This window comes from Aulonocara stuartgranti (genome assembly GCF_965226115.1).
Source record: "Aulonocara stuartgranti genome assembly, chromosome: 2".
NCBI lineage: Eukaryota > Metazoa > Chordata > Actinopteri > Cichliformes > Cichlidae > Aulonocara > Aulonocara stuartgranti.
Window position 1 is genome coordinate 32,534,045 of NC_138940.1, and position 19,344 is coordinate 32,553,388.

At 44.0% G+C, this 19,344-nt stretch overlaps 3 protein-coding genes across 4 annotated transcripts; 1 reads left to right on the forward strand and 2 right to left on the reverse strand.

The window, feature by feature from the left end:
- Positions 1-334: 334 nt before the first annotated feature.
- Positions 335-2,153, reverse strand: crybb1l1 (crystallin, beta B1, like 1). Its single transcript, XM_082555449.1, has 6 exons — positions 2,075-2,153; positions 1,789-1,886; positions 1,564-1,682; positions 1,351-1,483; positions 1,111-1,253; positions 335-1,022 (listed from the first exon to the last, which is right to left on the reverse strand). Exons 2-6 carry the CDS (start codon positions 1,879-1,881, stop codon positions 851-853), a joined length of 660 nt encoding a protein of 219 aa, XP_082411575.1. The 5' UTR covers positions 1,882-1,886; positions 2,075-2,153; the 3' UTR covers positions 335-850.
- A 976-nt stretch (positions 2,154-3,129) lies between these two features.
- Positions 3,130-5,518, forward strand: cryba1l1 (crystallin, beta A1, like 1). The gene is made up of 6 exons (XM_082555459.1): positions 3,130-3,212; positions 3,591-3,673; positions 3,773-3,891; positions 4,244-4,385; positions 4,481-4,623; positions 4,842-5,518. Exons 2-6 carry the CDS (start codon positions 3,599-3,601, stop codon positions 4,987-4,989), a joined length of 627 nt encoding a protein of 208 aa, XP_082411585.1. The 5' UTR covers positions 3,130-3,212; positions 3,591-3,598; the 3' UTR covers positions 4,990-5,518.
- Positions 5,519-6,834: 1,316 nt separating this feature from the next.
- On the reverse strand, positions 6,835-13,254 carry LOC309687833 (uncharacterized protein). Of its 2 annotated transcripts, none has more exons than XM_082503046.1 (5): positions 12,999-13,254; positions 12,348-12,461; positions 10,978-12,248; positions 9,746-10,786; positions 6,835-8,598 (listed from the first exon to the last, which is right to left on the reverse strand). In XM_082503046.1, exons 2-5 carry the CDS (start codon positions 12,448-12,450, stop codon positions 7,702-7,704), a joined length of 3,312 nt encoding a protein of 1,103 aa, XP_082359172.1. In that variant the 5' UTR covers positions 12,451-12,461; positions 12,999-13,254; the 3' UTR covers positions 6,835-7,701. The 2 variants fall into 2 exon arrangements, with proteins under 2 accessions (XP_082359172.1, XP_082359171.1); XM_082503045.1 differs by having other exon boundaries at positions 12,348-12,538; positions 12,999-13,253.
- Between the last annotated feature and the right edge of the window lie 6,090 nt (positions 13,255-19,344).

Here is a 19,344-nt window from a genome sequence, read left to right on the forward strand (position 1 = left end):
TTCCCAACTGACTCTTTTTCTATGCAACACAAAGCATTGTGCCACTGGGAGGTTTTTAAAGCTGAGTATGCAAAGGTTTAACAAACCCAAACCAGAAACAACATCAGTGTTTATTCAATGAATTTTTAACAACCATATGTTGACACTGAAAACTGTGATCGCACAGAAGAAACACTGGCTCGCATTATTAAAATAAAGAAAAAAAAATATTTTTAGTGTCCGGCTGTCCACATTTTTATCCATTTTTTAAATGATGTGTTATTGATTTATATTAATTTAAGTGATTTCTATGTAATAAGTAACAACAACGACGTCTTTGAAATCAAGATTTTCCTTTTTATTGAAAACTTGGCCAGGATTCTGTACAGCAGAGAGGGTGTGCAATGCACAGGGGCAGGAAGACGAGGGAGCAGGGGGCTCTAAGGACTCAGTTTCCCATGGTGCATCATACCCTGAGCTGAGAATTGTGTATGTAAAACAGTAAGAGACACTCCGTTCCCTCTACTGTGTCTCAGAGGTCTGTGGAGGGGAATGAAGCGAGGGACTAAAAATAAAAATAAAAGAAGAAAAGGGAGGAAAGCAAAGCTCAGCCCACAGGGGAGAAAGAGAAAAGTAGAAACAGAGAGGAATGGAGGGTGGTCTGATGGTTTTGTGGTCCAGCTGGCCCTTCCACTGAGGTGTTTTCTCCAGTCAGGGGCAGACATAGATCCTCACCCTTCCCCTCACTGCATTAGATCAAAGACCTTCTTAAGGTACTAAGGTAAAGGCCTCAGACGTCTCTCCCCCTTTCCCGCTTCCTCCGCCCCTCTCCCTCACCTCCGCTTTTTCTCTTTCTCTCCTTCCCTGAGCCTCACTTGCTGGCCATGGTGTAGCAGCCCTGTTGGTGCCACTGCATGTCACGGATACGCCTCACAGACTGGAACTGAGGATGGCGGGCGCCATATTCATTGAAGTGCCTGTATTCGCCCTTCTCCAGCAGGTACTGGCTGCCACGGTATCCAGGGAACTGGTATCCCACAAAGCTGGGAAAAAAAGATGAAACATGTCGATTTATTTGTTTTTATGGCCTTTAAATTTGGTATTTAAGCTCCACTGATGGTTGACACTCACGTTCCACAGCTGACAATGATGCTGCCCACTCTGTCGGTGAAGCCATAGGAGAACAGGCTGGGGACGTCATCGTCCATGATCTCCATCTTGCGGCCCTTGAACTCTCCAACCTCATACAGGCAGATCTTGTGCTTCTCGGGGTCCTGGCACATGGGAAAATAGAGGGAGACAGAGGTTTTATTTAGAGGGGAGTCTAAAGAGGAAAAAAAGTGACGTTTTAAAGAAATAGAAGATTTTTACCATTCTGACGGGCCTGAAGGACAGCAGGTAATCGTTCTTCTGGCAGTTGCTCCAGGAGTCCCAGCGGGGATACTCTCCCTTCTCCAGGATGTACATCTCACCGCAGAAGTTCATCTGCTCGAAGCCCACGAAGCTGCGGACGAGGAAGCGTCATGAAGCAACCAATCTAAATCTTAGATGCACAAACACAAGTGTATTTCATTTGACACTTACGGTCCACATTCAACACGCAGGGAGCGCACGCGGTCCATGCCCATCTCACACACATTCATGCACTCATTGCTGATTTCGATCATGCGACCCTGGAAGTTCTCCTGGTCGAACACGTACATCTGGAGGAAAGTAATACGTCAGAACAACATCAGTAAGGGTCTGTGATGTGAATTTTTTCAGCGTAGCCACTGTTATCTGTATCTGAAACAGGAGAGAACCACCCACCTTGTAGGACATCATTCCCATCTCAGACTTCTTGCTCTGGGCAGCCTTTCCGTCAGTCTGGGAGGAAGTCTTGGATTTATCTCCGCTGGACATGATTACTGAGTGGAAAGAGAAACGGAAGAAATAGGGAGAGATTGTTTATTCGTGTGATAAGTGCAGCCTTTCGTATTGCCACGAGATTGTTGAGGAACTCAAATGAATTAAAGGTAAAGGAAAGCTTAAACCTAATCTATGCCCTTTCCGCTTGCTGCTGGACCTCCTGCTGGCGTGTGAGCGTGTACCTTACCTGTGTGTGCGATGCCTGTGCCGAGCCTCACTCAGAGTGTGTGTGGCTCGGAGTGCGCCCCTCGCTTTTATACGCTGGCGCACATAGGAGAGGGATTATGGGAAGAGAAACAAACTCGCTGAGGTCAGAGACAAGAGACAAAAGAAACCCCGCATCATCAGAGAGGGACGGACCAAGGGTGATGGGGATGGGCAGAGACAGAGGAGGACAGACACCAGCTGGAGCACAGACTGGCCAATTAAAAAGTAGTCAGGTTTAGATTTCAGACAGTTTAGTCTTCTGTCTCCCCTTGAATGCGTGATTTAAAATAAAACCAAGTTCCCCAGACTGTAGGAACAGAATGTATGAAGAGTAAAAATGTGTAAGCTGTTTTATAACCCTGACTGAAAACTATAAAACCATAACCCTTTAAATAAAGTGTCAGATGTGTATTTATGCTTTTTAAAGGTTAATTACTGTATGATGTATACAACCTTTTCATGTCCCACAGACAACAACTGGCAACATAACAACAGGCTGCACAATCTAGCCTGACTTTGAATGAATAGGTGTTTAAACTGGGATGTAACTGGAAGGTACCAGTTACACTGTGTTTTACTTGTCTGTCTGACTGGTAATTTAGGTCAAACTTCCTGATCATTATGGTTAAGCAGCTTCAATTAGATGCTACTAATTAAACAAGAGAAAACGTAAACCTTCCATTTCTGTACATTCGTTCACATCGACCCAGTTAAAACTTTATGCGTGGCTCTCTGCCGCGCCGTTAATCCCCACATTTTCCGCCCCGATTCCGACCCTTTGTGCGCGGGGCACGCGCTGGACTGCTGACCGGGGTCCGAACATACTGGAGAGGCTTTTGTTTCCGAGCCTCGGCAGCACTTTAGGATCTGCTGAGCTAGACGCTGGAGGGGGACAACAGCGTCCAGAGGCCACACAGCAGCTCCGGCGGCGCGCGCATGGTTACTGTGTCAAAACGGAGAGCTTGCATGGTCCGAAGCGTACGCGCGAACGCGCAGAAGTAGGCGCGCTCCCCGACCGTCGATATAAAACTGAAGCGCCAGGTTCTCTGAAAGCTCTACGCGAGGCAGGCGGTAGGCGCGTACCACTCCCGAGCTCTTCCAATAAAGTGCCATTCTAGGTAAGGCTGCATCTCTGCTTTCAGCTCAGCTCAGGGTCCGACAGACAGGTGGTGCTTTCACACAGAAACTGAAATCCAAAAGCACTTTGTGACACCTGTGAAACACTTCTGTTGCTGTCAGTCAGATTGTAAAAAATATATATATATTTGCTTTAAAAGTGTGAATTAGCTGTTCATGGCCAGACCACCCTTCAAATGTCGTAGCTGTGCAGCATAAACGATGCAGAAGGTGGAGTTTGAGGTGGAGTTACTGTGAGCGCGAACACCAGCGTGTTTTTGTCCGGTTATTTTATCTAAATTATTATTTTTAATTATTACTATCTCTGACACTGTTTCACCAAAAACTTCCTGTTCTTTACTTTACATCCACACATCCAGGAGTAAAGATGTACAGAACTACAAGGTCCCCAATGATCCAGCCCCTGGTTACCTCAGGAATGGGCATGGCTCCTTTCTTCAAGGTAAACAAATGCTCGTGAGGAGGTGTATATGAAATGTTTTATTATAGCCTTTGGAGCAGCAGTATCTAAACTCCTCCCCACTTTGATCTGTCTCCACAGGTGACCGTGTTTGAGCAGGAGCACTTCCAGGGCAAGTGCCTGGAGTTCACCTCCGAGTGCTGCAACATCCAGGAGTGCGGACTGGACAACATCCGCTCCATCAGGGTGGAGAGCGGAGCGTAAGTCTCAAAACTCTCTTTGTTACTAATAACAAATAGATGAAAACAAAACCCAGTGGACCAGCACAGAGTTAAAGAAATATATATAGACTTAATCCTCTTTTGATCACATCTATTCCAAACACTAAAAAAAACACTAAAAATTCTTGTAAAAAGAATACAAAGATGTGGGTTTTTTTTTTAATTGTAGCTCACCTGCAGTTGAAAAAAAGGTTGTTTCTTTACTGTAAATCTCACTTTGGAGACGAAAAGAAGAGCCGAGATTTTATCAGCGGTACAAAAACCTACATTACAGACCAACTCTTAAAGGGAGCATCATGTAAACCAGCCTCTCTGTGTCTCTTCTGTGAAGCTGGGTGGGTTTCGAGCACCACGACTTCCAGGGCCAGCAGTTCATCATGGAGAGAGGAGAGTACCCCCACTGGGACGCTTACAGCGGCTCCATCTCCTACCACGTGGAGCGCCTCATGTCTCTGCGCCCCATCTATTGCGCCGTGAGTACACCCCGACTCTCTCAGGGTCCAACCACATCCTCCTTTTGAACCCTGAAATCTCAAACCTAACTCTTGGATTTTTCTGTCCTGTTCAGTCCCACCAGAGCAGTCGCATGCTCATTTTTGAGAAGGAGAACTTCTTGGGTCGCAGCGTGGAGATCTGTGATGACTACCCTTCTCTGCAGGCCATGGGATGGATGATGCCTGAAGTCGGCTCCATGCACGTGCAGTGTGGCGCGTAAGTATCACCCTAAAAACGAAAATGGGGATGGTACCCCTAACCAAATATTCATCGCAGTCCCTATTTTGTGACCATTAAACATCATCTGCCTATAAAACTGTACTCTTAAAATAATTAAAATCCATCATCAGCACATATTATTCCCATTACTAAATCCTAATTCTGACAGCAGCTACTGAAAACTGACTCTGCTGCCCTCTCCATCTGTCCCACAGCTTTGTCTGCTACCAGTACCCTGGCTACAGAGGCCAGCAGTACATCATGGAGTGTGAGAGACACAGTGGAGACTACCAGCACTGGAGGAACTGGGGCTCCCACTGTCAGACCCCCCAGATCCAGTCCATCAGGCGCATCCAGCACTGAGAGGAGGACAGGCTGAGACTGAGGCCACGGCCCACGGACAGCAGCTCCCCTCAACTCCCGCCTCCTTTTACCCATACCCCCCTCCTCTCTATCTTCCTCTCTTCAATCCTTTCCTTCATCTTGACTTGAGCCGCGACAGCTGCCCCAACCCGACATCACCACTACTACTGATTTACAGCCAGAGTGTGATAAGAGACAATATCGCACTGTTAAAAGCACAGGGAAACACACGCTCCACACACACACACACACCGACATAACTGACACACACACTGTGTCTTTTTACTTTGGTTTAGAGGTCGCTACACACCCGCACACAAGCACACACCTGCGCTGTACTCCCGCCTGAGCTCGGCGATGAGCGTAGGAGTTCAAACCGAGGGGAGACGAAGCTCCAACATGGTGCCATGTCCAGGAAAGTCTCCCACGCTGCAGTCCCTCACTGAGTGCAGCAGACTGTGATATGGTGCAGCTCAGATGTGTTTTGTTGCAGTTGTGTGTAGGAGGTTGGTCCACAGGTTGATAACTAATAAACTCATTTTCACTTCATGTATTCTTTTTTTTTTCATTATTTCAAATTCTGTATGTGATTTAATTTGAGCCAAAAGAAAAAAATATGTGAATAAAGTGGGCTGCCCACTTCCCTTCCTTCTCTTCTAGTATGAAACACATCACCTGCAGGGCTGAAGTTTCTCTCAGCAGTAATCATGTTCAAATATGACATATACCTTGATAGGACACAAAAACATGCAACAGGAGTTCTTTTTTATGCTAGTCATGCTGCGCTGCATTTATAAGTGTTTCTGCCAGACTAATTAAAGGGACACACAGCAGAGGCAAGTGGAGAGAATGATGAATACCGAGGGTTTTTTAATCTGTGGAAGCTCTCAGTGACTGATAGTTAAACATAGTACATCTTAAGAAAATAAACAAACTAAATGAAAACAAAAAGATTATGTTTTCCAATCTTTTTTTTTTAAAAGTTGGTAAACTATGTAAAATATAACTAAAACCAGAATGCTATTATTTGGAAATCACATAAACCTATATTTTATTCACAATAGAATATGGAAAACATATATTTTAACAACAACCTGTAAACATCTGGGAACTGAGGAGAGCAGTTGTTGGACTTCTGGGAGAGAAATGTTGTTCTTGTTATTCTAGCAGCTCGACAGTCCTTCGTCTTCTTCATCGTATGCCAAATGTGTTCAGATGGTGACTGCAGGCAGGACAGTTTACCTCCCAGACTCTTCTACTGTGAAGCCATGTTGTTTTAATATATGCAGTATGTGATTTAGCATTGATTTGCTCAAACATGCAGCTCTTTTTTTTTTTTGGAAGATGTTCAGATGGGAGTATATGTTACTTTAAAACTTTTATATACCCTCCACCACTGATGGTGCCTTTCCAGATGTGCAAAGCTGCCAATTCCATAGGCACTGATGACACAGGCTCTTAAACTGAGTGCTGATAACAAGCTGTATGTTCCTTTTCCCTTTTTTGGATGAGGAATGTTTTAAAAAAATAGTTTTGAGTTGTCCGACCTTAGAACAGCTTTCATTATAAGAGCTTTAACCTCGGAAACATTTTATGTCTGTCAAACTGTGTTTTTTATGGATTAGCAATTTGTGGCATTTTTTTAATGGATTTAACTAAAGAAGTATCCAAAGAAAAACCCTGACCTTCAGAAAGACTGAAGAACTATTGCTCAAGAGCACGTAAAAAAAAAATCACAAGAAGGTCTGGCTGATCGGAAGCTAAAAAAAATAGGATTGGACTTTTGAGGCTTTTGTTGTTGTTTGTTGTTTCAGATCCACTTGCGCAGTAATAAGGTCACAAGCATCACAGAAAAATCTTTATTACAGGAAACAGATCCTTGAACCAAAAGTGCCACGGGGAACATTAGCAAACGAAAACAAACATAAAAACAAGGAGTGCTGAAAGTTTTCTGGAAATTTTTGGCAGAACAGAAGCTGACATACATGTATATATATATATATGACCAATCATATTTACAACTAACTGAGTTACGCTTCAGCGGGAAATCTACGTCGTAACTTACAACGTAACCTGACGTGCAGCTCTGGAAAAATGCAACTACAGGTCAGGTCGACTCTGATCGCCGTGGAAGATTAAGTTGTGATGTAGATTTTTAGCTGAAGCATGATTAAGGCGTAATGCACGGTTACTGTCATATGTACAACTAATAAAAACGCTTTCTTTACATACAAAAACCTGATTTTTTAAATGTATTTCCAATATTTCAGTTTAAAAAAGAAAACTTTGCTTAACAGTTACAAATGAGTAATATTAAACTTGTAACACATAAAATTCTTCAATTATGAACAATCCCAGCTGTCTCTATATACTCAGCTGAAGAGCTTAAAACTAAACATCTTCACACAAACACACGTCTTTTGTTCTGATTAAGCTCACAATGTTACGCATTAGGATGCAGGTCTTTCCTCACTGCTTGAAACAAATGACACATATTGCTCCATTTATCCTAAACCCCGGTGGAATAGCAACACAAACATCCTTGGTGTGATTGTCAGCATGTTTGCACGTGGATGTGAGCACAATACAGAGAGAAGACAAACATTCATGAACATCTACGTCGACCATTTGTCACCAGCCCTGAAATAGACGCAGTTAAATGAACCAATGTAAGAAATCACACGAACAGAAAAGAAGGGGGCATTAGAGGTGTTAATGAAAGCGCACCTCAGTCTGAACGTTTCCCTTGACAAGGTCTTTAATCACAGCGGTGAAAATCACTGATGAAGCGCTGTCTTTGTGTTCTCCGACTACATCAACGTCCAGCTCTCCTCCTTCTTCTTCACCTTCTGAAGACTCTGTCCACGTGATGGTCACCGGTTCAGGGATGGGACTGGAGCCTCCAATCACATCGATGACCTCATCTTTGACAACGTCCCAGCTTCCATTTGCAGACTGTGAGGGTGAAACAGAAGGCTGCAGGTCAGCAAACACAGTCGGCGCTCTTCTGCTCTGAGTCTGAATCTCTTCTTTTATCTCAAAGTTTTCGTCGTCTCCATCCACATCGATGATCTCATCAGCGCTGCTCTGTACTTCCTCATCTGTCAGACTTCCCTCAGCTAGTCTGAGTTCACTCCACGGGAGATTTTCTTTTTCTTCTTGTAAACAGGCTCCGGTCGGAGAAACAGTCTCTACATCGATTGTCTCCTCAGGATCTGTGGCTCCTAGTTTAGAGGTAAAGTCTGCAGGTTCAGAGGTGGGTGGCTGTGTCGGTGTCTCAAAGCAAGCCCTCTTGGCCACGGTGGCGTTATCACTCGTATCCTCGTCTGACTCTGCTCCCCTCTTCTGTCCCCTCCTCGTAGCCCCCCCCACCTCTTCGTGTGACTGTACAGCCAACTCCTCCTCACGTCTCTCCTGGTTTTTCTCAAGTTGTTCATCCGCAACACAGAAATCTGCAGGCTGTGCCAGAATGGGTGGTTTTGAACACTCTCTGTTAGATGAGCTGAGAGGGTCATTTTTCCTGGGTCTGCCCCTACTTCTGCGCCCTGATTGAACTGCTGAGGGTAGGCGTTTGGCTGTAAGTGGCTCCTCGAGGAAGGGTAAAGCATCCTGTAAAACAGATTCACCTTAATGAACTATAAAAGTACAAAACAATAGTCTAAACATGGAAAATACTGAAAACAGTGCTACCCTTCAGCCTCCTATTACATGCAACCTATGGTATAAAGCTTTCCTTCTTAACTGACTGCATTCACAAGATTTTCAGAAAACTTGACCCATGACCTTGACTGTGAGGTCGAGGTTACGAAATCTGTACTCGTCCGAGACTTTTAGTAGATACACCACTGAGCCTTTTATGACTGAGTGGGGGAAAAATCCACGTGTGGTAACTTTAAATATCTGTCAGCATTCAAACGTTAGCAGTTGTCACAAACTGGCTCAAAGTAGCAGTATTTGGGATGCACCGTCTGGTAATCACAGAGTCTCACACGCTGTGGGGATTTTTACAGCGTTTTTAAGGTCTATGTCCTAATAGTATACAATTAAAGTTTAAACTTACTAGTTCATTATAAATGCAAACCTAGCTTCTGCTAAAGGTACTGTGTAAGCATGCAGTAGTATAGCCATTCTTAAACAAGCAAAGCATCATGCAGGAGTTGAGGCTTTGGGGTTAACTGGTTTGAATCTTCTATTAAATTTAGGACAGTTTTGATTTAACCGGAAAATAATCCTCTGCATCGGCAGCTTTGACATTTGGAGTTCCACAGGGATCTATCTAGGGGCCTATTTGTTTTCTTTATTACGCTCTGTCTAGGTCATATTACTCATCCGCACATTTCTTTTCATCGCTATGCAGATTTACCTTGGAATCAGGAAGATCGCTGACCCATAAGAAGGCTCAGTGAGTACATTTTGCACGTCCCACAGTTTCTTAGAGTTAAACAAATCCAAACCAGGGGAAATATTATTTGGCCATCCACTATAAACTGACAGTTTGAAGGATAATCTGGGCTCATTAACTCCTTTTATTAAAACACAGGTTAAAAACCTCCCAAATAATAATCATTGATTTATAATTTGGATAATCTCCCTGATATAGACAATGGAAATATTAATGCAACCTTTTTGGTTTTAAATGTGCTATAAAAATACAGTTTACTTACATATTTAATTACTGTTATTATTCACTTACTTAGCAGGTGACAGACGGCAAAATTAAACGATCTGCCAGTTAGCTATTTGAAATATTTCCCACCTTGCCTTTCAGATTCTGACAGATGTGTCGCGGCGTTGCCACTTTGACCGGCAGCAGTTCTCTCCTCTCCAGGTTCACCACAGGAATCTGCTTTAGCTGATTCTCTTTTCTGGCATGAGGGTTTCTGTTCACCGCATCGTCTGGCTTCCTCACCTTCACCTTCTTCTTCTCTAGTGAGAACAGATAAGGCTTTTGCCTTCTTTTGTTCTGTCGTTTTGAAGTCGGTCTAGTTTCCTCTATGTGTTTGGGGGAAACGGTGCGGCCAGCGTGGGCCTTGCGTGACTGTGAGCGGCTCTCTTGAGACTCGTTTTCATCAATGTGCAGCTCAGGTGTTTGAGAGCACTCAATTCTGTGGGTGCTCCTTTGTAGTTGAGGCATGTAGGGGTTTGTAGTGTGATCTTTGTTTTTTTTGTAAGTGTTCATGAGAGTGAGAGGTTGGCAGGACTCTGTGGAGCTCACACCACTCGTCTCCATCTCCTCTCTTGCACGACAGCTTTCAACATGCTGCTCAAACGACTGCAGGAAGTGGTCCAGCATGTCACCCAGCTCTCCCTCGCACGGCCGCTCTAGAACTGGCACCACACCATTTGTAGAACTGGAGCGACCAGCTGCTCCTGCAACAACTGCAACCTCAGTGGATTCATGGAGCTCAGAAGAAAGGCTCTGCGGTTTGTTTTGGGATGAGGTGATTTCAGAAGAGGCAGAGGCGCCAGTGTTGCTACCTGCTGGAAGGGGATGCTGAGCACGTGAAGCGCTGCCTTTGTTGTTTGGTAAAATATCGAGTCCCATCATCACTTCCTCCAGAAGACGATCGATCTGCTCAGGCTGCTCCTCATGAGGTGGTGGGGCTGGGACAGGAAGACAGGATGGTGGAGAGGAGGCTGCAGGCGATGGCAGGTGGGGAGATGGAGAAGCCTGGAAGGAGTGGCTGGAGGTAGATAGAGTATGTGCATTGGTAAACTGCATAGGTGTGGGAAAACAGGAAGCCGATGTTGCTGTTTTGGCTCTGGACCTTCGTGGCCTCCGCACAGGAAGACTGCCCTGCAAACAAGGACAGGTCACAATGTTTGAAAGAAGCAGCAAATGTAACATCCTGTTTTAAATCTGAATTCTCATTTTTGGGTGTAAAAACCCTCAAAGGTTTAGTTTTGAGCTCCCAGACCCTATAATTTTATTTAATTACAGCTTTTGACACTCTATAGATGCCACAAACAGGACACTCATTCGCTTACCTGTTCAAACTGTTGCCCCGTATTTTTCCTTCCACGCTGAGTGGTGCTTCCTCCGACCTCACCAGACTGCAGCACATCTCCAACTTGGCTTAATGCCCACGCTATGCCACGCCCTCTTTTCCTCTCACAGCGTGCACCCTTTTTCACAACCTCTCTGGTCTGCAGGCACAGCTTCCTCCCAGCAGCTCCGCCTCCCTGACCCGTCCTGGGCGTCCTCATGCCCCACCTGAGCAAGAACAACTTCTGCAACCTGCTCACCCCCACCTCCTGCACCATTTGAGTTAATCCTCCCCGACCACGCCCTCTCCCTCCTGCTCGTGGTCTCCCACGCTTCTCCTCGCCCGTCTCGGCTCTCCTGGCACCTCCAACCCCGAACCTTCGCCTGCGGCCTGCTCTCCCCCTGCGGGGCTCCTCCTCATTGTCAGGGTTCAGAAAGTAGCTGATGAATCCTGGGATGTTGCCTTGAAACTGTTTAAACTGCTCTTCCTCCCATTCTTCCGCCACTGTGACATCTTGATCAGCCCATCCGCTCTGGGGGTCAGCATTACAGATGGTTGTCTGGCTCATAAAATGAGGGAGGGATGGGGGGGCAGATGTGTACGGCTGGGTCACAACAGCAACAGGTGTGCTTTCAGCTTCAGGTATAGAACCTAAGGGAGCAGAGGATATCTGAGGTGTTAGTTCATTTGGAGGGTAGAGGACAGACACAGGGCAAATCTGAGGGGGAACAAGTAGGGGGTCTGAGTGCTGTATACTCTGCAGAGCACTCATATCGATGGTCTCAAACGATACTGCTGGGTGAGCAGGTGGAGCTGTGTTTATCTGCAGCTCGTCTGTTTGAGTGCACACATCCTTCCCGCCATTTGACATCATCTCTTTCCACAGAAAAGTGCTCCCATCCCTCACCTCTCTCCTCCACCTGCTCGGTCTCTCCTCACTCTCAAACATCAGAGGCTCCGTCTGCACTCCTATTTCGGCGCACTGCCCGACCCCATCCCTGCTCTTACACTCCCTTTTCGTCACCTCCACCAACCCGTGGATGCCCAGGTTGGCCGCAGCAGAAATAGCCTGTTGCTTCTCCCTCTCACCCTCCCCAGCCATCTCTCCAGAGTATAGAAGCCTGACCAAGTGGAGCAAGGTGCAGGCACCCAGAGCCCGAAACTCCAAGAGGCGACTCTGCCCCGCAGCGGGAGTCGGTGTGGAGGACAGAGCGGAGGAGATGTGGGGGCTGATAGCTGACAGAATACAGCTGTGTGCGGGTATAGACACCCCTGCAAGACAGGGAGAAATGACAAAAACAAAACCTTTAAAAGCAAAACTAACACATGCAAAATTTTGTTTTGGGTTTTTTGTGTATGTGTGTCTCATACCTTCTGCCTTAAGCAGAGTGTCACAGAACTGGCTGCACTGTTGTTGTCTCTGCAGCTCAGTGAGGAGGAGGGTATCAAACCCTGGTTTTTGGTAGCACCACATTTCCCCATCCACTTCAGAAGGGGAGCAGAGAGGAGTGGAAACGGAAGGTGACATGTGTGTGGAGTGTGAAGCAAATATCCCTGCTCACCTGGACATTAGCACAATAAATGCTTCGATATTGTGGACAAAAACACACTTTTTGAGTTTGAAATTTTTGCACATTAAAACAGAGATTTTTGAGGTCGAGCTTTCTTTCTCCTTTATCAGCAGCTTTATAGTTTATTATTATGTATAGTGTGGATTAATGGGCAATCTTAAATATTTCTTGCAGCAATAAATAGTCTTTGAGCACATTTAAACTCGAGTCATGTGGGGCCAGCTCAAAGCCCGCGCGCTGGTTAGTATCAGAGGACTAGCTAGCAGTGAACTCCAAACAGACTACACAGAGAAAAGAGTTGTACTAGCTTAGTTAACATGTTACAGACCGCTAAACGTCTGTTCTAACATCACCTTCCAGCATATCTGGCCTGTTTTAACCACGCTCTCCCGGCTTGCTAATTAAAGCTGCTGTTAAAGTCGGCCATGTGACAGACACCTGGTTTACTCACCGTCTGCGGGCCTGAAAACTCTCTACAGATCCACTATCGAGGCACAAAATAAAACCGTTTCTTTTTTAAAAATAAATGTACTTCACAAAATATATTTAACGGACAGCATTTTATTGGGCTGTTTTTTGTCCGATTTTAGTGGGGTCAGCCGCAGGTCAACGTTGTCATCAGAGGAAACGGTGCAGTCTTCCGCTTCGCCGCTAGGGGGCGGCAGCGTCACCGCACAGACGCCACGGCCACCCCCCAAGGAAAAAAAAAACAGCCGGCCAAAGATACACAAACACATTACAAAGAGAGAGCATTCACTGCTGGCACCTCCGTCTTCGTCAAATGGCACCAGAAACTAGTGGAAGAGTAAGCGATAGATAGATAGATAGATAGATAGATAGATAGATAGATAGATAGATAGATAGATAGATAGATAGATAGATAGATAGATAGATAGATAGATAGATAGATAGATAGATAGATAGATAGATAGATAGATAGATAGATAGATAGATAGATAGATAGATAGATAGATAGATAGATAGATAGATAGTATTTTCTTTTCATTTCACAGTTAAATTAGATTGTATTATAGTTTAATTCGTTGAGTTAACTGCTTTATTATTAGTATTATTATTATTATCATATTTATATGCGTTTTGTAATATTCTGTTTGTGTTTTTAGCACACTTTTTTGCAGTAATAATAATAATAATAATAATAATAACAACACAATTCAACCACAGCTGATTTCACTCTTTAACACATGGATTTGTTCAGTTGTTATTACATTACATGACATTTTAAAATGGCACAGACACATAACAGTTAAAAGTTACCACTCAACTTTTTCACCGTCTAATGTGAGATAAACAATTTTTATGAGGGACCTTGGCTAGTAAGCATATCAATATAAAATTATTTTTATCCACCAGTAGGTTTTGAAGTAGGATGTAATCCTACATCTCTTGCTCTCTAAGCATATATTTATATACACTGATAGCAATGAGTAATGAGCACAAGAGATGCATTTATAGGGGAAACACTCACGGAGAGAATCGTGAATATTTTCTACTTATGAACAGAGGAGCTGGATTTTAGTGGTGAGAGGTAGAAAAGTACATTAACTCCACTGGAAGGTTAAAGGATAGATTCATATTTTTTCAAGTCTATAAAGCATTTTCAGCTGTGAAAGGCTGAAGGTGATGGGGGACAAAATTTACACCTTTTAATTTGTCTAAAAAAATAAACTCTGCCGTTAAGATGAGGTCAAAATGAGGCTTCAGAAGCCTGAGTTAGACAATTCAAGCTGGTTTTGTTCAAACGTTACATTCTTTAGAGTAATAAATTCCCTCTAAGTGCTTCCTGGACAGTGTTTGCGTAGAGCTGGGATAGTAACACAAATCAGGAAAAGGGAGACTACAGGACTGCGATGCTGGAACATCACTGTTTGACTTTTCCACCTCGGACGACTGACACTTTATTTAACGTACAGGAAAAGCACATTTGCTGTTCAGTGCAGAGAGAAAACCAGGCCAAGCATTTAAAATCATAAGTGCTTCACTCTACAAATCGCACAGACACATTTTCTGCTTTAAAAAAAATGTATAAAACTGGTAGTGATTTATACATTTTGAGCGCCATGCAAGAACCTTCAGTGCAAATAACAAAATCTTCCAAAAGTTGTAAAAAATAATTGTAGTTTCACTTTTATTTGTTTCATAAGAGAAACAAAAGCTGGAGCACACTGAATATTTAAATGGATTTTAAAGAAACCTGATTCAGCTGCTGAAATAAAATTTTCATCCATTATATTTTATTTTAAGAGGGACAGAGGACCGGCAGGGAAATGTCTCCCACTCAAATATTAGTATGTGCTCTTTTAATCCAAGAGCAGCGTGTGGTCCCCCTGGAGTCCTTCTTTTCTACATTCCAGTTCACGTTGTGCCGTTGTCTCTGTGCACGTCAACATGGACTTCCTCAAATGACGAGGGGGTGATCAGACCAAAAAGCTCGGTAGAGGACGTTGTGTCCACTCGGGGTGGAGTCGGTCGCGGCCAGCGCTCATTAAACTTGACAAAGAAGAGCGGGTCTTTGAAGGGCCCCCCGTAGATGATGGCTTGCATCAGGTAGACGAGAGCTACCACCATGGAACTGATGAGAAAGAAGGGGATGAAGGGCCTCAGGTGGTGCCACGCTACCCTGATCCCATATCCCAGGCCACCGAGCCCGCTCTGCCCACCAGTGTGGGTGGTGTGGCGGGAGGAATCTGGGTCTGGAGTATGTTCAGGGGACTCGTTATCCGAGTTCGAAGCGGATGGACCAGGGACGCTGAGTGTATCCATGAGCCAAATCAAAGCTGGTCCGTTGCTCTATCTGTTTGTATGGTCACGCATAGTCCTCCACAGATCACCTCTAGGGAGTATAAGGAAGGAAGCGTAAAGCCACACATAAAATCCCAGTGGTGTGGTGTCCCTGTGATGAATCCAGCTCTACATTCCTCTCTCGATCACGTACAGTATTCCCTTGGTCCTCCCAGCGGGTTTTTTCCCCCCTCCGATATGGTGTGCAGGAGTTAAATGCTGGTGCTTCTATCTGAGCGTTAGTGAGGAAACGAGGAACAGCGGAGGAGCCCTAAATAGAAATGACACTGAATGATAGGACACCATGAAGGAGAGGGGGAGAATCTGCTGCGTTTGGTGGTCTCAGGTTTAAAGAGCGGTGTGTGTGTGTCTGCACCAGCTGCACAGGTTGCAAGCATTACACACATGCAGTGAGTAACCCAGACAGGCGCACATCTGAGTCAGATAGCTGCTTGCAACAGCTGTGCAGTTAATTCCAGCTCTAATATTAAAGCTGTAAGCAAGGAGTTCAGCTATAAATGTTGCTATAAGATTACCTTCATAAACTGGAAATTCTTTGAGATATTTACATGCTGGTTATATTGCCTTTCCTATCATGAATGAGGAGCCTGCTAATTTTGGCAAGGGAACTTCACAGGGCTCCGTGTCGAAAGGATAGATTTACTATTTCTTTCTCCCTCCTCAGTATGTCTTAAAGCAGCACTCACATGTCCACATATACATTTCAGGACTCATTTGTCACTGTGATTCTTTCCTTGTAGCTTTATAGCTGTGAACAAAGTCTAAAACCTTTGTAGCAGAAGATTTCTTTCATGATTTCTCCTTTGCAGCTGAGTGAGTAAATAAAAAGAATAAATCAATATGTATATAATAATTGAAGAGAAATTACTGTTGGTGCCCATCAATCTGGGAAGGCTCATCAGGTCATTTCCAAACAATTTAATAATTTATTCACAAGTGAGAAACACTAAAGAAAGCTGCCAATCCTCCCAGGAGCAGATGTCCCACGAGACTTAACTCAAGATCAGACCTTGCAGTGCTCTGAGAAACTGCAATAAAGCCCATCAAGAGCTACATCTTAAACTTCACAGGTCTCAGCATTTTAAATGTTAAAGCGATCCAAAGTATTCTAGAGTCAAATGTGAGTCTGCCTGTGCAGCAACTACAGGGAGTGCAGAATTATTAGGCAAGTTGTATTTTTGAGGAATAATTTTATTATTGAACAACAACCATGTTCTCAATGAACCCAAAAAACTCATTAATTTCAAAGCTGAATGTTTTTGGAAGTAGTTTTTAGTTTGTTTTTAGTTTTAGCTATTTTAGGGGGATATCTGTGTGTGCAGGTGACTATTACTGTGCATAATTATTAGGCAACTTAACAAAAAACAAATATATACCCATTTCAATTATTTATTTTTACCAGTGACACCAATATAACATCTCCACATTCACAAACATACATTTCTGACAAAAACAAATCAGCGACCAATATAGCCACCTTTCTTTGCAAGGACACTCAAAAGCCTGCCATCCATGGATTCTGTCAGTGTTTTGATCTGTTCACCATCAACATTGCGTGCAGCAGCAACCACAGCCTCCCAGACACTGTTCAGAGAGGTGTACTGTTTTCCCTCCTTGTAAATCTCACATTTGATGATGGACCACAGGTTCTCAATGGGGTTCAGATCAGGTGAGTCGGACAGGAGCTCTCTGCCCTTTACCAATCCAGCCACGGGCCCATCCATCTGGCCCATCAAGACTCACTCTCATTTCATCAGTCCATAAAACCTTAGAAAAATCAGTCTTGAGATATTTCTTGGCCCAGTCTTGACGTTTCAGTTTGTGTGTCTTGTTCAGTGGTGGTCGTCTTTCAGCCTTTCTTACCTTGGCCATGTCTCTGAGTATTGCACACCTTGTGCTTTTGGGCACTCCAGTGATGTTGCAGCTCTGAAATATGGCCAAACTGGTGGCAAGTGGCATCTTGGCAGCTGCACACTTGACTTTTCTCAGTTCATGGGCAGTTATTTTGCGCCTTGGTTTTTCCACACGCTTCTTGCGACCCTGTTGACTATTTTGAATGAAACGCTTGATTGTTCGATGATCACGCTTCAGAAGCTTTGCAATTTTGAGACTGCTGCATCCCTCTGCAAGATATCTCACTATTTTTGACTTTTCTGAGCCTGTCAAGTCCTTCTTTTGACCCATTTTGCAAAAGGAAAGGAAGTTGCCTAATAATTATGCACACCTGATATAGGGTGTTGATGTCATTAGACCACACCCCTTCTCATTACAGAGATGCACATCACCTAATATGCTTAATTGGTAGTAGGCTTTCGAGCCTATACAGCTTGGAGTAAGACAACATGCATGAAGAGGATGATGTGGACAAAATACTCATTTGCCTAATAATTCTGCACTCCCTGTATAGCTTGGCACAAGTTGACCAAGCACAGCAGCAAATCTACAACAGAATGGCTGAAAAGTAAAGAATCGAGTTGTTGCAACAGCCCAGTAAAAGTCCAAACCTCAGCCTGACTGAAATGCTGTGGTGGGACCTTAAAAGAGCCGTGCATAAACGAACGCCTGCAAACCTCAATGAACTGAAGCAATGCTGTAAAGAAGAGCGGGCCAAAATTCTGTTACAGTGACGTGAGAGACAGATGAAGTCATACAGAAAACTCCTTACTGCTGCTAAAGGTGGTTCTACGAGCTACTGAATCATGGAGCATGCTTAGGTTTTCACACACTGCTTCTGCAGTTTAGCTTCATTTTTGTTCAATTTCAGCAGTGATGGCTGTTTCTAGCTAATGTCAAGACCTGTTAAAGAAGATAAGTAGAAGTGAAAGAGGTTTTGCTTTATTTATTTTTTAACCAAAATTCTCAAATTGCATATCAATCTGTCTTATACATTTCAGGATAAGGGGGCATTGGAGTCTAGCTCAGGTGCCCTTGGCTAATAGGCAGGATGCACTCTGAACAGGTTGCCAGTCTATTGTGGGGCTTTATACCTTTTACACGCTTAAAAACTCAAATCAGGCCTACTTCTCAAAACTTAAAATACATGTAGGCATTTTTGGCACATCTCTCATAAATCATTAATCTGTAGCTTCCCTTGTAAACAGGACTCTGTGGCTTTTAAAAGTGAAAATGACTGCTTGAGATTGAGAGATGAAAGCAGGAGTATTATGTGTATGCTGGTGTGATTCAAACTGTTACAACTAAAAGTAAAGAGATTCAAGAATGAATAAATTGTTTAGTAGCTACTACAAAAAGCATGTGAACCTCCACACTATAGAATAAAACTCCCTCACAGTGCTAAAACACCACTAACATGCCCTCACTGGCTGTCTTCCTGCACCTTGTGTATTCAATTTAAGGTTAATTTTATATTCCAAGCAGACGCATGCACATCATACCTTAACTAATATCAAACTTTCACACCGACATCTGCTCATAGCCCTCGTGATCCAGCAGCTGCTTCTCAACCAGCCCACGATGCATTTCAGATGCGCTGCATACTTGAAACACCTAAACACTTTCATATCCACAGACAACCAACTGTATCTTTGACATGTTTGGAAGCAAACACACGCACACCTTCAGGACACTACCCTCCTGTCAACATGCTGCTCTGTGTGTAACCAGAGACAAACAGCAAAGCCGAGAACGTCAACGCTCGCCCGGCCTCCAGCTTTACTGTGGCGCTTGAAGGTTAGCTGGCTTTAATAAGGCTTGAGCACAAGGCGTGAGCAGTTTGAGGTCTTAAGTTAGGAGATTAACGTGTTTGTCTCTTAAATAAAAAGCATTTCCCAACTGAAAGCACTACTAATTCGATCTAAAGATGTGAGGGAGTGAATATCAAACACACCAACTATTAGCATTTGCCTTTACAAGAGTGAGGGGATGAAATTACACAGATGCATTTCCCCTCTTTAATTAGATATGTTTATCCACACGATACAGGAGTCCTTCCTCACATCAGCACACAGCCACAT